Below are 16287 nucleotides of genomic sequence, written 5' to 3'. Positions count from 1 at the left end.
GACCATTGCCTAATCTCCTTTTAAATTCATATTTAAAACATTTAAAATTCACCACATCTTGTAGAAAAAGATGCCATAGTTTAACTATGGGTACATTTTCTAAGCGCTGTTCACATACTGAAAAATAAGATGGCACCTGTCATCTGATAGGCTCACAATTTATTTATTTATTTAGAAGCATTTCTAAGCTTCTTAATATTTTAAAGCAAGATACAGGTACAAACTGGATTTCCAGGGGGTGGGGTCGGGGGGAGAGTCCAGTCTTGAGCTCCTTGGAGGAAAGGTAAATGTAAAAATAAATAAATAAATCTTATGGGTCAAGAGAAAAATGTTTGTTCACAAGACACAGGAAGCAGTTAACAAATGCTGCTTCATGTAACTGACATGGTACGAAAGGAAAAAGGATTGGGGAGGGAGGAAGAAAGCGAGCACTGAAGCAGCTGTGCCTTCATTAGATGATGGATGGGGCCAGGTTGACCTTCCCTTTGCAGAATGTTCTTCCTGGGAGATAGGGAGACATGGTTCCATGGCAGAGGCCAAAGCGTGTCTCTTTTGCACTTGGGCAAAAAAAATGAGAGGCACAAATACAAGATGGGTGACACCTGGCTTGAGAGCAGTACATGTGAAAAGGATCTAGGAGTCTTGGTTGACCACAAACTTGACATGAGCCAACAGTGTGACGCGGCAGCTAAAAAAGCAATGCAATTCTGGGCTGCATCAATAGGAGTATAGCATCTAGATCAAGGGAAGTAATAGTGCCACTGTATTCTGCTCTGGTCAGACCTCACCTGGAGTACTGTGTCCAGTTCTGGGCACCACAGTTCAAGAAGGACACTGAGAAACTGGAACGTGTCCAGAGGAGGGCAACCAAAATGGTCAAAGGCCTGGAGACGATGCCTTATGAGGAACGGCTAAGGGTTTAGCCTGGAGAAGAGGAGGTTAAGGGGTGATATGATAGCCATGTTCAAATATATAAAAGGATGTCACATAGAGGAGGGAGAAAGGTTGTTTTCTGCTGCTCCAGAGAAGCGGACACGGAGCAATGGTTCCAAACTACAAGAAAGAAGATTCCACCTAAACATTAGGAAGAACTTCCTGACAGTAACTTCCTGTTTGACAGTGGAATTTGCTGCCAAGGAGTGTGGTGGAGTCTCCTTCTTTGGAGGTCTTTAAGCAGAGGCTTGACAACCATATGTCAGGAGTGCTCTGATGGTGTTTCCTGCTTGGCAGGGGGTTGGACTCGATGGCCCTTGTGGTCTCTTCCAACTCTATCATTCTATGATTCAGCTCTGCAGTCTCAGGTAGCTTTGGTGGTTCTTTGATATAGCCATAGGTAAAAATTGGCTCCTTCCTACTAAGTTGGCATCAGCTGGTGAAGTAACGGTGGAATGGCACAGATCTCCTTTCAGCCAAAGTGGAAAGGCCTTTAAATTCTCCCCTATGGAGAGTGAACGCCTGGTGTTACCGTCTGCACTAATGCAAATTTCTCCAGCCTGTTGGCTCACTTAAGCAACTGCAACTGTTTTGAGATGTAAGCCGCTATCTAACTGTAGCAGCTGAATATATTTGCATTGGAAAGTAGTCCTCACTGGAGTATAATTGAGAGCTACCTGTGTGTATTTGCATTAGTAAGTGGCCTGGTGGTTTCTCTAGTCAGGATTTCACTGCCGCCCCTGGAGTCTGATGGACACTTCAGCATTAATAGGAATGTTCCTGCCACCTTTTGCCAACATAATCAGCCCCCTATCAAAAGCATCCTCTGACCCGTTTGAAGCTGCTCTTGCAGGCCTGTGGGCAATGGCGGATTTCTTGCCGCTTGGCTCTTCAGCGATTGACGGGGGGCGAGGGGGGTGTCAGGCTGGAATGTGCTGCTTGTTAGCGGATGAAGACAAATTTGCAAGTGGCTTCTAGGGTGTCTGTGGCTGGAGTCAGATGATCTCCCCCCTCTCTGCCAGAGTTTGTTAATTTTATTTCATAAAATACAGTACTGCATGATTGTAAAAAACAGAACAAAAACCTTCAAAATGCGTTGAAGTGCTTTGAGAGAGGTTTTGATGGGGGCACAGCAGGGCTGGCTGATGGGGATAGCAGTCCACCTGTAACACAGCCTTTGCCACCCTGGAGTCTTCCAGATGTTTTGGATGGCAACTTCCGCTCATTGGGAGCTGGGGTCCAAAACATCTCGAGTGCACTAGGCTGGCAAAGGATGTGTTATGGTAGAAACTGATTGGCACACTTCGTTCCTGATGCACCGTCTGGGGAAGGGGCAGAGCATGCAGAAGGCGTGAGCTGCAACCCTTTTCCAAAATCTTGGAGAGCTGCTGCCAGTTGGTGTAAGGATGGACAAAGAATCTGACTTGGCCTAAAGCAGTTCCCTATATTCCGGGTGGGGGGGTCACCCCCATTCAGTCCAGTAGCTTTATTGTTGGCATGCATGGTTTGGCTCAGCCCAGATGCATAAACCAAGGGGGGGGGAATTGTGGGGCAGGGTGTGTTGCTGGGTTCCAAAGGTGTGCACTAAGCAGACTTTTCCACATTTGTTGCTTATCTTGGTCTATTTCTGATCTGGTTGTAAGCACCTGCTCAACACTTGCCAAGGTTGCTGCCATTCTCCTGAGATCCAGCAGTGATCCACAGATCTGGCTTTTGTGCAGAGGGTGGGGTTTCCTGCTGCCACTGACTTTCAGACACCCCATGGTAGCAGAGTGGATTTCTCCTTTGCTCGCAGTGCAGGAATTAGAAGGGTTTGGCAGGAGTCTGACCAGCCAATTCAGCCTGCCTCTGGCCAGCAGCACTTGGGGGAGGAAGTAGTTCCAGTTTGAGTTCCGCAGCCCCCAACTTGCAAGACAGCCTAACGAAATATACAAATAGCTGCAGTTGTCTGTTGCAGTGAACCCATCAGGGTCTTGTGGGACCTTCAAGATTAAGATGTGTATTATGTCGGGGATGGGCAAGGCAGATTTCTGGGTGATTTGAAGGAGATCAGAAGCATTTCTGACTCAGTTTGTTTAATAGTAGCAGCAACAAAACTCAGCCAGTTCTGGTACCCAGAACTAATTCCTGGACTCCAAATTATTTAATTCTAAGCACATATATTTTGCACCAGGCTCTAATTGGTGGATTGGGGGGGGGTTAAAAAAACCCAAAGCATAGCCTGCAAGCCTGCTCATCCCTGTATTATAGGGTATACTTTCGTGGATTGCAGCATCCACAACATCAGCTGTATGGACCTCTCCTCAGCTGGCAGACAGATTATACATTTTTCAGATGGGAAGGGGAGGTGACCTGTGGGGAGAAATGGGAAGAGAATGCAAAATGCAGAGTTTGTGACCATTCAGTTAATGCTAAAATGTATGCAATATAAGCCCAGTGGATCATTCGTGGAAGCATTAATTGGTGATACAACACAGTCATTCTAGATTTGCTGTGTTATTTAAGAGCTGGAGTGGAAAAGGAAACCCCTGCGCAGATAGAGTCAAATTTCTTGATAAATTCTAATCCAGCATTTTCACACTGGAATCTCTCTTCACATTTTAAAGTTTCTTATGACTGAGCACAGATGAACCCCAAGTTGAGTGTTTTCTCCTGTGCCCCAAGGAGCTGAATCTTTATAAAATAAGGCCTGGAGGAGAAGCTGTTGAGTGCTGCAATCTTCCTGCCCCCTTTATTCCAATTTTCACATTTGCTTTTTTTATAACTGAAGTCTGTTTTTTCAGGCATCTGCTAATATTAAGCAGTGAGCTATTTTTAAATTTGCATAAATTTATAGTAGCCTAGCACATCCAAATCCACATGAATTCAGGGGTGAGGAAGGTTGTATAAAATGATTTCAAGTGTAGTTTGTAGGGTGGTGGGGCAGGAGAGAGAGGCTAATCTGCAAAAAGAGGCCTGGGGGCTGCAGCATGTCTTGAGGCTGCAGCCTTTGACCTGAAGCATTGCTGTGCTATCCTGGAATCCCTGAGAAATGCAATCTGCACGTGTTCAGGGTGCTTATTTTATTACTCCACAGTTTCCCCTGATTCCTTCATGAAGTTAAGTAGGACCAGGTTTGAAGAACCTTCAGTCTGAGGGCCGCATTCCCTCCTGGCCAACCTTCTAGGGGCCACTTCCCAGTGGTGGGCAGGGCCAGAGGCAAAAGGGGGGTGGAGCAATGGGTGTCACCTTTATTTCTGCAAAAAGCACCATCCTAGCTGGGTGATGCAGTTCCAGCAAGGAAGGAAGCGCTCTAGGAGAGCAGAGAGCAGGGCTGGCAAGAGGTGGGGTCCAGGGAGAATCCCAGGGGGCTGGAGGGGCCACATGGCCTCTGGGCTGACTCCAAAACCCTTCATTTACATGACGGCCGAGATCCAAGATCCTGCTCTGCTTGGACTGTGCTTGGTGGTGGGGCTTCCTGGTGTAATAGCCTTCGGTTCCCACAGTCCACTGACCCTGTTCCTTGTTTCCTTTCCGGAGATCCATTTATATGCTTCTTTCTGCCATGAACTCTGCCTCCTTCGGGGACCTTGGGAGGAGGGAGGGCTCTTCCTGTTTCCCTTAATGAAGAACAATAGCAGCTGTGACTCCCACCATCCTCAGGCCTGCTGAATTCTAAAAATGGTCTTGTCCAGGGCTTTCCAAATGCTGCGTAACTCGCCCTGACCCTGCATCTCAGAGGTGCTTCTGGGAATGGGGGTTGTGTGCTCTGCAGCCAGTTCACCCTTTGCACACTCTGCACTTGAGTCCCACTTGACTTGCCCTGGAGATGTGAGCTCAAGCCCAGGGTGCCAAGATGTGTGATGTCTCTCAGTTAGTGCTGAAATCTGTAAATGATGGAAGAGTCAAATCTGAACCAGGCCCAGGAATCGGAGGTATCCCTCAGGCCGAGAAGGATAAAAACAAAGCTGGCAATAGAGGAATGCCCTTGTAGCAGGGGTGGATAACCCTTTTCAGCCGGAGGGCCACATTGCCTTCCGGGGGCCACATCCCAGTGGGGGGGGGGGAACCAAAGGCAAAAGTAGGTGTAGCAACAAGTGAATTTTAGCTTTATACTGTGGGCTAGTGTCTACACCCCCATCCCCTGCTGTTTATTCTCTGCCCTGGCAAGTGGGGGGCATGGTCAGAGGTCCAAGACAACAGTCCAGCCAGGCAAGAACCCTCAAGGATGGTGCAAAGCAGGGGTGGTCTTGGGCAGCAGCTAGTCCTGCTAGCTAGGGATGATCAGTCCAACAACAACTGGGGGACCCAAGTTTGAGAAAAGCTGTTCTAGGGGGAGAGGGTGTGGCTGCCTCAGATAGAGCCTCAAAGGGCCACATTGTACAGATTTAGTGGGGCCACATTGTACACTTCTAGATAACACATCTCTGAAAAGGGTGGCGATGATTGTCAAAGGATATATCGTAACAATGGGGAGGGGGGGATAGTGTAGAAAAAAGATGTCTGGGCATGTGGAGGATAACAGAGGCTTATCAAAGGATGCATGGCCTGGAGAAAGTGAACCCCCCTCACCCCCCCTTTCATAACACTAGAATCAAGAATCCTGCAATGAAGCTGAAATGCTGGGAGATTCCAGGACAGAGGAAAGGAAGCACTGCTTCATGCATGTAAACTGGGAATTTGCTGCTGTAAGATATAGTGATCACCACCTACTTAGGCAAATTCACACAGCATGAAGCTATCAGTGCCCACTGTCTTGATGGCTGTATCTTACCTCCAGGAGAGACAGCATCCCTAGGAATGCCAGCCGGAGGAGACAACTGCTGCACTCACAGCCTGGTGGTGGGTTTCTAAGGGGCACCTAGTTGCCCACTCTGGGAAATGGGGTGCTGGACCTGAAAGGCCTTGGCTTTCATCCAGGTTCTCATGTGGGCGTCACTACACAGAATTCACCATGTCTAGGTCCCTGCATGCACAGCGGGTCTTTCTGGTTGTGACAATCCGTCTCAGTGATCTACAACATCTGATTCTTTTTTATGTTCAGTGGAGAATACAGCAGCTAGTTCAAAAAAGGAATTGCTCTCCAACCCCAAAGGAAGATAATGGACCCGTTTTGACTTGTTTTCCCCAATCTGGGATGGAGCCAGGCATAGCCAATGCCATGTCCTCAAATCTTGTGGTCTGCAACTCCATCATTCCTGCCCATTGGCTGTGCTGACAGGGGCTGGTGGGAGCTGCCGTCCTCCCATGCGTCACATTGGCAACCCCTGCTTTGTGGCGTCTTGGAGTGAACCTGCTCTCCACCCCAGGTATTCGGGGGTCTGAGCAGGAAAATCAAAGTGGACTTTCTATTCTGTCCACTCCACAGTTAAGGCGCAGGCACACTCTAATCAGGAACTTCTCCTATGCAAACCCATTTGAAAGGAACAGGAACTGTGCCAGAATGCTGCTCTTGGAGAGGAAGTGGATTCTGCTCCAAGAAGGTATGCCCCATAATAATACGTTTGGTAGTCTTTAAGGTGCTACAATGCCTTTTGTTTTCAAGCTAGGGTTGCTACAGTACCAGGGAAATGCAGCCCGAGTAGGGCAAGGCGATTGGGTTGAGTTAATGAAGATTCACCTGTGGAGGATGCCCCAGAAAGACCAGCCAGCAACCATGAACATCTTGATGTCCCCCTCAGTCCCACAACAGTCAACATTAGAACTCTGCTTCTGTGTCATTTGGTGGTCCTTGATGTCGTCCAAGATAAAGAAGTCCACATTTCTTCCTGTCTTGACTTACTGCATCTTTCCCCATGCTTTTCTGCTCTGTGTGTGTGTGTTGGGGGGGGGTACCTTCCCTCGTCCCACATCAATGCTTATTTGGGGATTGTGACGCATGATGGGTGTGTTGTTTACTGATCCATTACCCGCCTCTGCAGCCTCCTCCTGTCTTCTTGGGAATTTCTGAAATAGAACTTGGCAATGGCCTAGTGGAGACCATTGGTGTAGCCTGGCATCTGAATGGTTGTTTCAGCTGCCAGCAAGTGGGATGTCTCTTCCGGCCTCCACCCCCACCCCCACCCCAGGATAAGTCAAGTTTTCCGTAGGTCACTCACTCCCCGGCTTCTGGCTATTCCTAGCCATCTTGGGCTGAAGGTGCCAGGTTGGCCCAGTGGCATGTGAACCGGAAAGCCATTGGCGATGGCTGCCCCTGCCGTTGCATGCTCAACTGGATGTTTTGAGCGAGTGTTTGTAAGCTATAAGAGGGTGCACTGTCCTGGCAATCTCTTGCTTCAACACAGACAACAGAACAGGCTCCTCTGCGACACGCAAGAGCAGCAGGCATACTTGGGGGACAGATTTCTTGCTGGATCAGGCCTCTGGCCCACCTAGTTCAGCACTCTGTGCTCACAGCGGCCAGCCGTATGCCTGTGGGAAGCCTGAAAAGCAGGACCTGAGCACAACAGCACTCTGCCCACATGGGATGCCAGGAGCGGCCTTCAGAGACGCCTTGCCTCCGACAGTGGAGGTGGGGCATAGCCACCGTGACCAGTAGCGATGGGTGTATGTGTTGTGCATGGAGCACCAAAGCCTTTGCTGCTGCTTCCTGCCTCCCACAGCTGCAGCCAGAGGCACCTGCTTCCCTCTGGCCAGTGGTTGGGCCGGACCTTCAGGGCAGCTGTGTCTATGCTGGGAAAGGGCCATAGCTCAGTGGCACAACACCTGCCTTCCAAGCAGAAGGTCCCAGGTTCAGTCCTGGCATCTCCAGGTAGGGTTGGCAGAGACTCCTGCCTGAAATCCTGTAGAGCCGCTGCCAGTCAGTGTAGACCGTGCTGAGCTAGATGGAACATGTAAGACAGCGTTCTGTGTTCTATGTTATTTCTGTTCCCAATAAGGTTCCTTCCTAGTTGATACTTCACTTTTGTCAACCTGCACTGCAGCTTTTCCCTGAAGATAAAAAGGGAACACAGGAATCCTGGCTTTGAGACTCTGCTGGCATGAAGTGGTAGCCTCAGAACATGTACAGAGTGCCTTTCTCTCTGCTGTGAACTAGTAGCCAGCTTTTGGTTGGATTGAGGATCGGAAGTCTTCCCTTCTCTCCTTCCCTCCCATGCCGCCTGCCTTGCATCCTTCCCAGAGTTGATGGGGGGGGGGGGGAGAGGCGTGAGTTTGGGCAGGCAAGGCTGCCTTTGCCAGAGATTGCAGAAGACGTGATCCATCTGCGTTCTTGGTAGTGAGGCGGACTTAGCTCCCAGGGGCAGAGGAAGGTGTGGCTGCAGTTCCGACTCAGCTGGAAAAGGAAAACACTGCTGCTTTTTTGGAACTGTTAATTGTTTCTTTCTCTCCCCCCTGGTTCCTACACACAGCTGACTCAGCGCTGGCCTCATTCGGAAGACAGGAAGTGGTTAAAAGCACAGGAAAGCCACAAGAAAGGGGATTTGACCAAGGGGGGAGGCTTCTTTGGGGAGAGTTGGATGGAAGGATTTGTGGTGAGTTGGCTGGGCTGCATTTCTAAGTCCTGGCAGAGGTTTCTGGTGTGGAGGGCCGTGGCTCTTGGCCTGGATCTCGGAGAACATTGCTGTTTCTTTCTTTTAAAATAGAGCCAGTGCAGGCTATTTTGCTTCCCCCATTCCACCCCCCTCCACACAGTTAGTGGATAATAAAACTGGGTGGAAACCTAGTTTAGATCCTCTATTCATCTACATAGTGGTTCGTGCAGCATGCCCACCCGTGGCCCTGGTGGTCAAAAAATCGGTGATATTTTTCTTTTCTTGTTCAGCTGTACGCTTGAGGTGAAAAGGCAGATTTTGCACTGGCCTTTGCCCCCACAGCCTTCTGAAAGCTATTGGGCCCTGACCCAGCCTGCCCCCAGCTGAGACCCACACTTGGCTCTGCCCCCCAAAGACCAGGGAAACGGCAGCATTTTCACTTTTGTTAGTTGGTGGCTTTGTAGGCATAGATGCAGCACTTCGTAGATAATGACTAAAAAGTCAGGCAAAGGGTTGCATCCCATGCTGGTCCTCCTCAGAGGAGACCCATTGATGTTAATTGAAACAACTTACTCATTAATTTCATTGTAGAAATTAGTTGGATACCAACCATATACAGAAATGTAGCAGGATGGCTGAAGGAAGCAGCTCGTTCAAAACGGACTTATTTTGCTACTTTATTTTTGGCAGTTGATATACTTTTCAGTCAATAGTGCCCTCTGGGTGGGTCTGCCATGAACTTACCAAGAATCATAGATTTGTAGAGTTGGAAGGGACCCTCCCCCCCCCGACCCCCTGCGGTGCCTGTCAGACGGCCAGCCAAGCTCTGCTTAAAAGGGGCCTCAGACAACTGGCTCCCAGTCTTTGCTGTTCGCTGTCTGTGGACCTACCTTAAAGGGTTGTTGTGAGGATTAGTGAGGTAAATGTTTGTGAAGCAATTCTGAACACGTGGCATAGGTGTGGAGATGCTAAGCAGTGTTTTTAGGTTTGCAGTTTTCCCGTTTTACAGACTGCGCCCCTGAGGCTGAGAGGCGGGGGTGACTTTGCCAACCTTGCCTAGGGAATAACTGACGGAACATTTTAATGGGCCATGTTCTTCACATTTATCCTTCCAACAACAGTGCTGTCAGGTGAGCCACAAGCACCCCCAAATTACCCTGGTGCCTGAGTGGCTTGTGTGCGCACGTGACCAAGCGCAAAGTGGACCCCAGGTTTTCTAGGTTCAAATACCTTGCTTTGCTCTGTAGGTATATATAGTATATATAGTTACTTTAATTTTAAATTAGCCCTAGGAGGTGGAGTGCCGTGAAAACTGGTTCTAGCCACCCCATGGGCTGTTACTCATCCCCGGCTTGTGATCTGTTAAGTGGGCATAATGATGCAGGCCGCACTGCTGCGGCTGTTGGGAGCCTTGGCAGGGCGCTTTGATGATATTAAAAAACCACGGTGTCCTAATTGGCTTTGTGTGCCTGATGGGGGAGGGGAGGGATGGGCCTCGGCTCGTGGGGTGGGCTCTCAGGGGCAGTTTTCTACTATGGTTTAACCGGCACACTCTGCAGAGTCTTGCTGACTGGACGGTCGTGTGGGGAGTTGACTTTGCTGCTTCCCTGTCTGGAATAATTTTAAGAGAAGGCAAACTGGCTTGCGAACAAGCAGAGCCAAGAGACAGGTAGCCCCCTGACGACTTGGAAGGAAGCCAGTTTGGGATGTGTGGCATGAAACTCTGCCCTTGGGAGGAAGGGGGCAGCCAGCAAATCACATTACTGGGGACGAGGAGAGCAAGGACTCATTTTCTCCTCCAGCACATGTGCGCATGTGTGTGAGCACATGTGCGTAGTGGGAGCAGCACGCAAATATATAAATCACTGTGTCAGACGACAGAGCCATCTAATCCAATATTCTGTAAGCAGCTCGCCAGCTCTAGGAAGCTCACAGGCAAGGTTTGTGAAGGCGGAGATGTTTTGTGAGAAGGGGCCTGGCTCCTGGTTCGGGCCAGTGGCCCATCCAGTCCAGCACCCTCTTCTCACAATGGCTGACCCCAAGGTGCCTCTGGGAGACATGCAAGCAGGACCTGAGCACAAGAGCACAGATACATAAGCCAGGCGCCAAATGGCTCCTTAAACCAGAGTTACAGTTGCCAAAATTGAATGTCTAGTTTCCACTTTGGGGCCAGACTGCTCAAAAGTCATATTTTTCAATACAACTTTTTTGTTCCTGAATTTCTTTCTGATTGTGCAGATAAAATGTCACAAATAGAATTCTAAAGGATGTGTTGCTAATGTGTGAAAACAGACAAGATCCCCAGGCAGGCACCTCCGGGTGGTGGAGACGTCAGCTGCCGCCCTGGCACCTGGGCATCTTCACTTGGTCGCAAGTGGCCAATAGTCAGGTGCAAAATGTGCCCGGCACCTGGCAGGTTTTGAACGCTGGCGACCATCGCTAGTGGTTGTGGATAGCCGCCGCCTTCGTGAATTTGTCCACGTCCTCTTTTGTGGGAACCAATTCCCTACTTTTAAGAATGTGGTTTCTCTGCTCTTTCTCCACAACACCTGATATTTGGAGGTATACTTCCTCTGTACATGGAGGTTTTGTGTTGTCCTCTTTGCTACTGATAGACCTATCCTCCAGGCAATGTTGGTATCCATTTAGTCTTGCTGCTGCCTTTTTGTGTGGATTGCCTGCTGCCGGCAGGATTTAATATGTGCGTGGAGGGGCACTTATTAGCCCCAGAAGCCTTTTCTCAGATTACACATGGGGAACTGAAACTGAGTCACTTGCACTCAAGTTAGTGGCTGGGTGGGGATTTGAAGCCCCCCAAGACTATGAACCTGTGCAGAGTGCCTTTCCCCCACCACTGGGTAAAACCACAGCCGGTGCAGCAATTGCACATCGGGGCAGATTAGGAGACCTTTGTGGCAGTGGAAGTCTTCAGTTGTGGTCTGCCTTGGCTCAGAACTAAGCTCTGGTGGCTGGCAAGGAGGATTAAACCCAGCATCTTAAATTGGAGGCAAAATTTAGGAAGCTGTCTTATTCCATTAGTCTTATCATCTACACTTGCTGGCAGTGACTCTCCAAGGTTTCAGATCTGGGAGAAGAGGAATGTTTTTGCCTGGCACTTAGAGACATATAATGAAGGCGCCAGACAAGCCTCCCTGGGGAGAGCATTCCACAAGCCGGGAGCCACCGCAGAAAAGGTCCGTTCTTGTGCTGCCACCCTCTGGACCTCTCATGGAGGAGGAACACAAAGAAGGGTCTCAGATGATGATGGCAGGATCAAGGTCGGTTCATATGGGGAGAGGCAGTCCTTGAGGTATTGATTACCTACCACAGAACTATGGCACTCCCCCTAATCAAGTTTGGGGTGCGTAGAGCAACCTTTGCCAACCTGATGCCCTCCAGAGTTTGTTAGACTGCAATTCCCACCTGTCCCTCCCAACAACCTCTGGAGGGCACCAAGTTGGCAAAGGCTGGCCCAGAGTTTTGGGATTGGGCTGGGGAAAGCTGAAATTAGCTGTCTTGTTCAGAACAATTTTCTGGATTTATAAAGTCCTGAAATGAAATGGTATACAATTACTTGGTTGGCTGGTTCTCAGCCTGGTCTCTCCATTCTCTCCTTCCTGTCGGGAATGTGAGTGTTCACGTTTGTTTGTAATTCTCCATCCTCCCCTCCTCTCCCAAGTCTTCCACTGTGCTTCGCTGGATGCTCAGCTTCTGATTTGGAGGGCTGCGCAGAGAGGGGCATCTGAGGCCCCGTCTGCACTTGTGCTTTAACCATTTGCAGACTGTCATGGTTAACCAACCTGGGAAACATAATTCTGCAAAGCGGGGGGGGGGGGGGGAGCGCATTCTTGATGCCCTTGAAAACCTTGTCTTTCCAGAGTTCTACAAATCTCAAGCCAGGTAAGATTTAGAGGATCTCAGGCTGCTGCTGTTGAATTAGTCTAGCTATTGGCTATTCAGAGGCTGTATTCCAGATGTAGACCAATGTATTGGCTCAAGCGTGTGGGCTAGCCCTGCCCCTGAATGTCAGTTAGATTCAGAAGTGATGGGGTTTAAGCGCATTCTGCACATGCTCATGGGCTTCAGGTGGAGAAATGGGAAAGACTCAGAACAACTTAGGACATAGGAAGCTGCCTTTAACTTAGTCAGGCTGTTGATCTATCTAGCCAGATTCTGAAAGGAATCCTTGATCAATACAAATTAAGCAGCAGCTGTTGCTCTCTTGCGCTTGGATGTGATTCACCCACAGGTGTGCGGCAGGAAGTTGTGCCATGCTCTCCTTGGGAGAAGTGAATGCCTGTTTCTGCAGAACAGGAGTTTGAAAGTGACATTTTCTTGAAGAGGTGCTATCTGTGCAAATTGAGCCAGGTATTCTGGGCTTGCACAGCAAGAGACAGGTTGCTCCTTCAAAAATTGTGTCAGGATTTTTTTGGTTGTTTCCCCCCAGAATCTAGTTTCTGTGTTTGAAGCCAGAAAAAGATTTCCCTGGGTTTGAGCACATGGCAGATCAAAAAGGATTTGGTTGATTCGGCCAACTCTATGATTCTATGTATCTACCTTGTTCTGCCTAATCCTACTGTAGAGAAGACCAGTTTAAATATGGGAAAAATGCCTTGCTACTCTTTTTCTTCCCAAGGCGAACAAGTTGGAAAGAAAGCGATGAGGAACTTGTTCTATCAAATTAAGCCAGTGTTGTTCTGCACCGTTGGATGGTTTTTCTCTGAGGTGCCCACCCCATTCCAGCTGTGGTTAGCAAACCCAAGAGCAAAATGTAGCAAGGAGGCTGTGAGCACAACAAATAATCCGGCCAAGCTGGGCTTGCAGGCAGCACAACAAGCCCACCAGCCATTTGACCTGAGGGAACCCTTAACAAGCATTGTGGTTGGTTGGTTGGTGAAATTAAACCAGCAGATTATTATAGCAGTTAGGTTTTCTTTCTTGAGAAACATTACAAATATTTTTATGTCTTAGGACAACAATCAAAACTGTTGAATTATTAGTATACATTTATATTTCACCTTTCATACTCCTTCTCTTTATTATATCTTCACAACCCTGGGAGGGAGGTTGTGCTGAGAGATGGTTGGCTCAGGGTCGCCCCCAGCAAGTGGCGTGGCTGAGTGGTATTGGAACCCGGCTCCCCAGGCCCTGGTCCAGCACTCTAACCACCGCACGGGCCACAGCATCTATTTCCCCGAATGCCCAGGCTGCTTCTGGAGAATTTAGGGATAGGGTGATGGGAGTGGGTTATTGAGTGGGATATGAATTGTGGGGTGTATGAAATGGTTTAATATAACTTGTATGCAGAGATGATTTTGGGGTAATGCACGGGGGGAATGGAATTGATTTGGAGCAAGAGATCTTGGGGAATTAATTATGGGTAAATGAACTGAAGAGGAGCTAATTCACACTCTGCCACTACAGTAGTTCAGTTTCCCCAAATTCTCCAGAAACACTCTGGGCACTTGGGAAAAGATCATGGCTTGTGGTGTGTGTATATTCACCTCACTCTTGACTCTGCTTAATAGTTTTGTGGTGGGGGCTGGCCTGCTTCTAAAGACAATTTGAGAAGAGGACGTGGCTTGTGTGTGAGTGTGTGTGTGTGTGTGTGTGTGTGTGTGTGTAAAAAGCAGGTGTTTGACAACCAGCCTCTCCCAGCCTGATAGCCTCCACATGGGATAATAGGAGTTGTGGTCCAAAACCAATCACCCTAAGAAGCAAAGCCTCTCCAACTCTGCAAAAGAAGCAGCTGCCCAAACTGCACCAAAAAACACAGAAGAGCACGCATTGCTTGCACATTGACATTCACCAGCTGGAAGTGGTGGCTTGAAGGAGCCTTCACAGGTCAAATCTCCCCCCTCCCCCGCCGCCTTTAAAAAGAAGGTCTTCTCGTCTGCCTCCAGCCTAGGAAATGCATTCATAACCTGCCGTTCCTCTGTCTGAATTCCCCAGCTTGAACTCTGCTCCCGAGGCTGAGAGTCTTGGTACACCTCAGATCAGAAACCATTATCAGCATCACAACCTTAATGGGCACATTAGTGGTTACCGTTTTTAATGCTCTGGGGTATATTTCGCAATGACTCTCTTTCAGGTCAGTGTCCTGTGATGTCCAGGAAACCCTTTTTATTGATATAGACACACAGGAAGTGGAATTTCAGAATTGGACAAGTGTATGAAGGGGGTGGTGATGTATAAGTGCTGGGGGGGGGGTTCCTCCCATTTCCAGCCCCGGTTACTCACGGCCTGACTCATCCTGGCTGCCATGTGCTCCTTCCCTTCAAGCAGGAGCCGATCATCGCAGTACCTGAGTGGAAACTCTCTCAATGCCCCCTTTGTTCCCCTCTGCATCCTCTTTCCCTCCCCCTTCCTTTCCCACCATCCGATTCTGACACTGTTCATTCATAATTGAGGCCGCTGTAACCTTAGCCAGGCTAACCTCCTTCCTTCCATTGTTGTCAGGGCCCCTGACGGAGCGAGAGGAAGGCATCGCAGCAGGAGCCTCCTCGGAAGGCAGCGGGAGAAGCGGGAGCCTTGCGTCCTGGTCAGCATGGCCGCCAGCCCAGCCCTGGGCATGTGTTTCCTGGCCTCTGTAGTTCTGAGTGTGGGCGCCTCCTCGGTTAGCAACTGGTGGAACCTGGTGCCCCGGAAAACAGTCCCCTACAAAGGTGAGTCAAGGGCGCCTTTTTTGGCCCAACCCGTATGCCAGGCTGAAAATGGAAGCTCGATAGATGTCCACTGTGTGCTTGCATATCCACAACAGAGACCTAGATAACATCTCCCTTAAGTGGGCAGTGAGGTTACAGGCTTTCCTCTTCCTTTCTGTTCTATTTTAAATGCATATTGGTGGCTTTATACAAATCACGAATGCATAGTGTTTATTTTAAAAAAGCAGCCGCTGCCCCCGAAAAGCAGAGGGCCTTCTTGGTAGTGGCGCCCACCCTGTGGAATGCCCTCCCATCAGATGTCAAGGAAATAAACAACTACAGTAGTATCTCGGGTTAAGAACTTAATTTGTTCTGGAGTTCCATTCTTAACCTGAAACTTTTCTTAACCTGAGGTACCACTTTAGCTAATGGTTCCTCCCGCTGCCGCCACGCGATTTCTGTTCTCATCCTGAAGCAAAGTTCTTAACGCGAGGTACTCTTTCTGGGTTAGTGGAGTCTGTAACCTGAAGCGTCTGTAACCCGGGGTATCACTGTATCTGACTTTTAGTGGACATCTGAAGGTTTAGGGAAGTTTTAAATGTTTGATGTTTTATTGCATTATTATTAATAATAATAATAATAATAATAATAATATAATATTCTGTTGGAGCCGCCCAGAGTGGGTTGAGAAACTCAGTCAGGTGGACAGGGTATAAATAATAAATTATTATTATAATTATTATAAACAGTAATATTTTAAAACAAGGTTGTAATGGTGACCAGACTGAACAGGTGACTGTAACAGATGCTAAAGCTACAATGCAAAAGTGTCCAGTAGTTTTCTCTAAAGCACATTTTAACTTTACAGATCTATTACTCTGGCCTAAAGCCTTACCCACTCTTTGGAAGACTCCAGATAAGACTTTTTCATGTCTGAAACCCTTTGTGAACTGGAAATGCACCTCTTTCTCCATTAAAAGGGTGGGCTGGCAGTGTTAATGACATGTGGGCTAATAACTTGGAGGTTCCCTCCCTTCCCCCACCCACTCTTTGAGCCAAATGTCTTGCCTCTTCCTTGCCCTGAGCCTAGTTTCAGAGGAGATGGAGACCGGTGCCTCTGGCATCACCCAGGTATCTGGTCTGCTTGGATTCTTCTGTTCTTTTCTCCTCCGAGCTTTTCCTTCAGCAAACTGCCTTGGATGGGCTGAGGGCTAGCCAGGACTTCAAAGGCAAACAGGCAGAGCAAAGGAACCCAGAGA

At 48.7% G+C, this 16287-nt stretch overlaps 1 protein-coding gene across 1 annotated transcript in view; it reads left to right on the top strand.

Annotated features, from left to right (window-relative positions):
- Positions 1-16287, top strand: part of SEMA4C (semaphorin 4C) — a 60946-nt gene that overhangs the window by 6830 nt on the left and 37829 nt on the right. The window contains exon 2 of the mRNA XM_079988995.1: positions 14844-15049. Coding sequence (XP_079845121.1) covers positions 14932-15049 — 118 coding nt within the window. The 5' untranslated portion in view covers positions 14844-14931. The remainder of the gene's footprint in view (positions 1-14843; positions 15050-16287) is intronic.

Source organism: Podarcis cretensis (assembly GCF_951804945.1).
Source record: "Podarcis cretensis genome assembly, chromosome: 8".
Taxonomy (NCBI): Eukaryota; Metazoa; Chordata; class Lepidosauria; order Squamata; family Lacertidae; genus Podarcis; species Podarcis cretensis.
The sequence above is the reverse complement of the archived record's forward strand: the minus strand, read 5'-3'. Positions and strand labels throughout refer to the sequence as shown.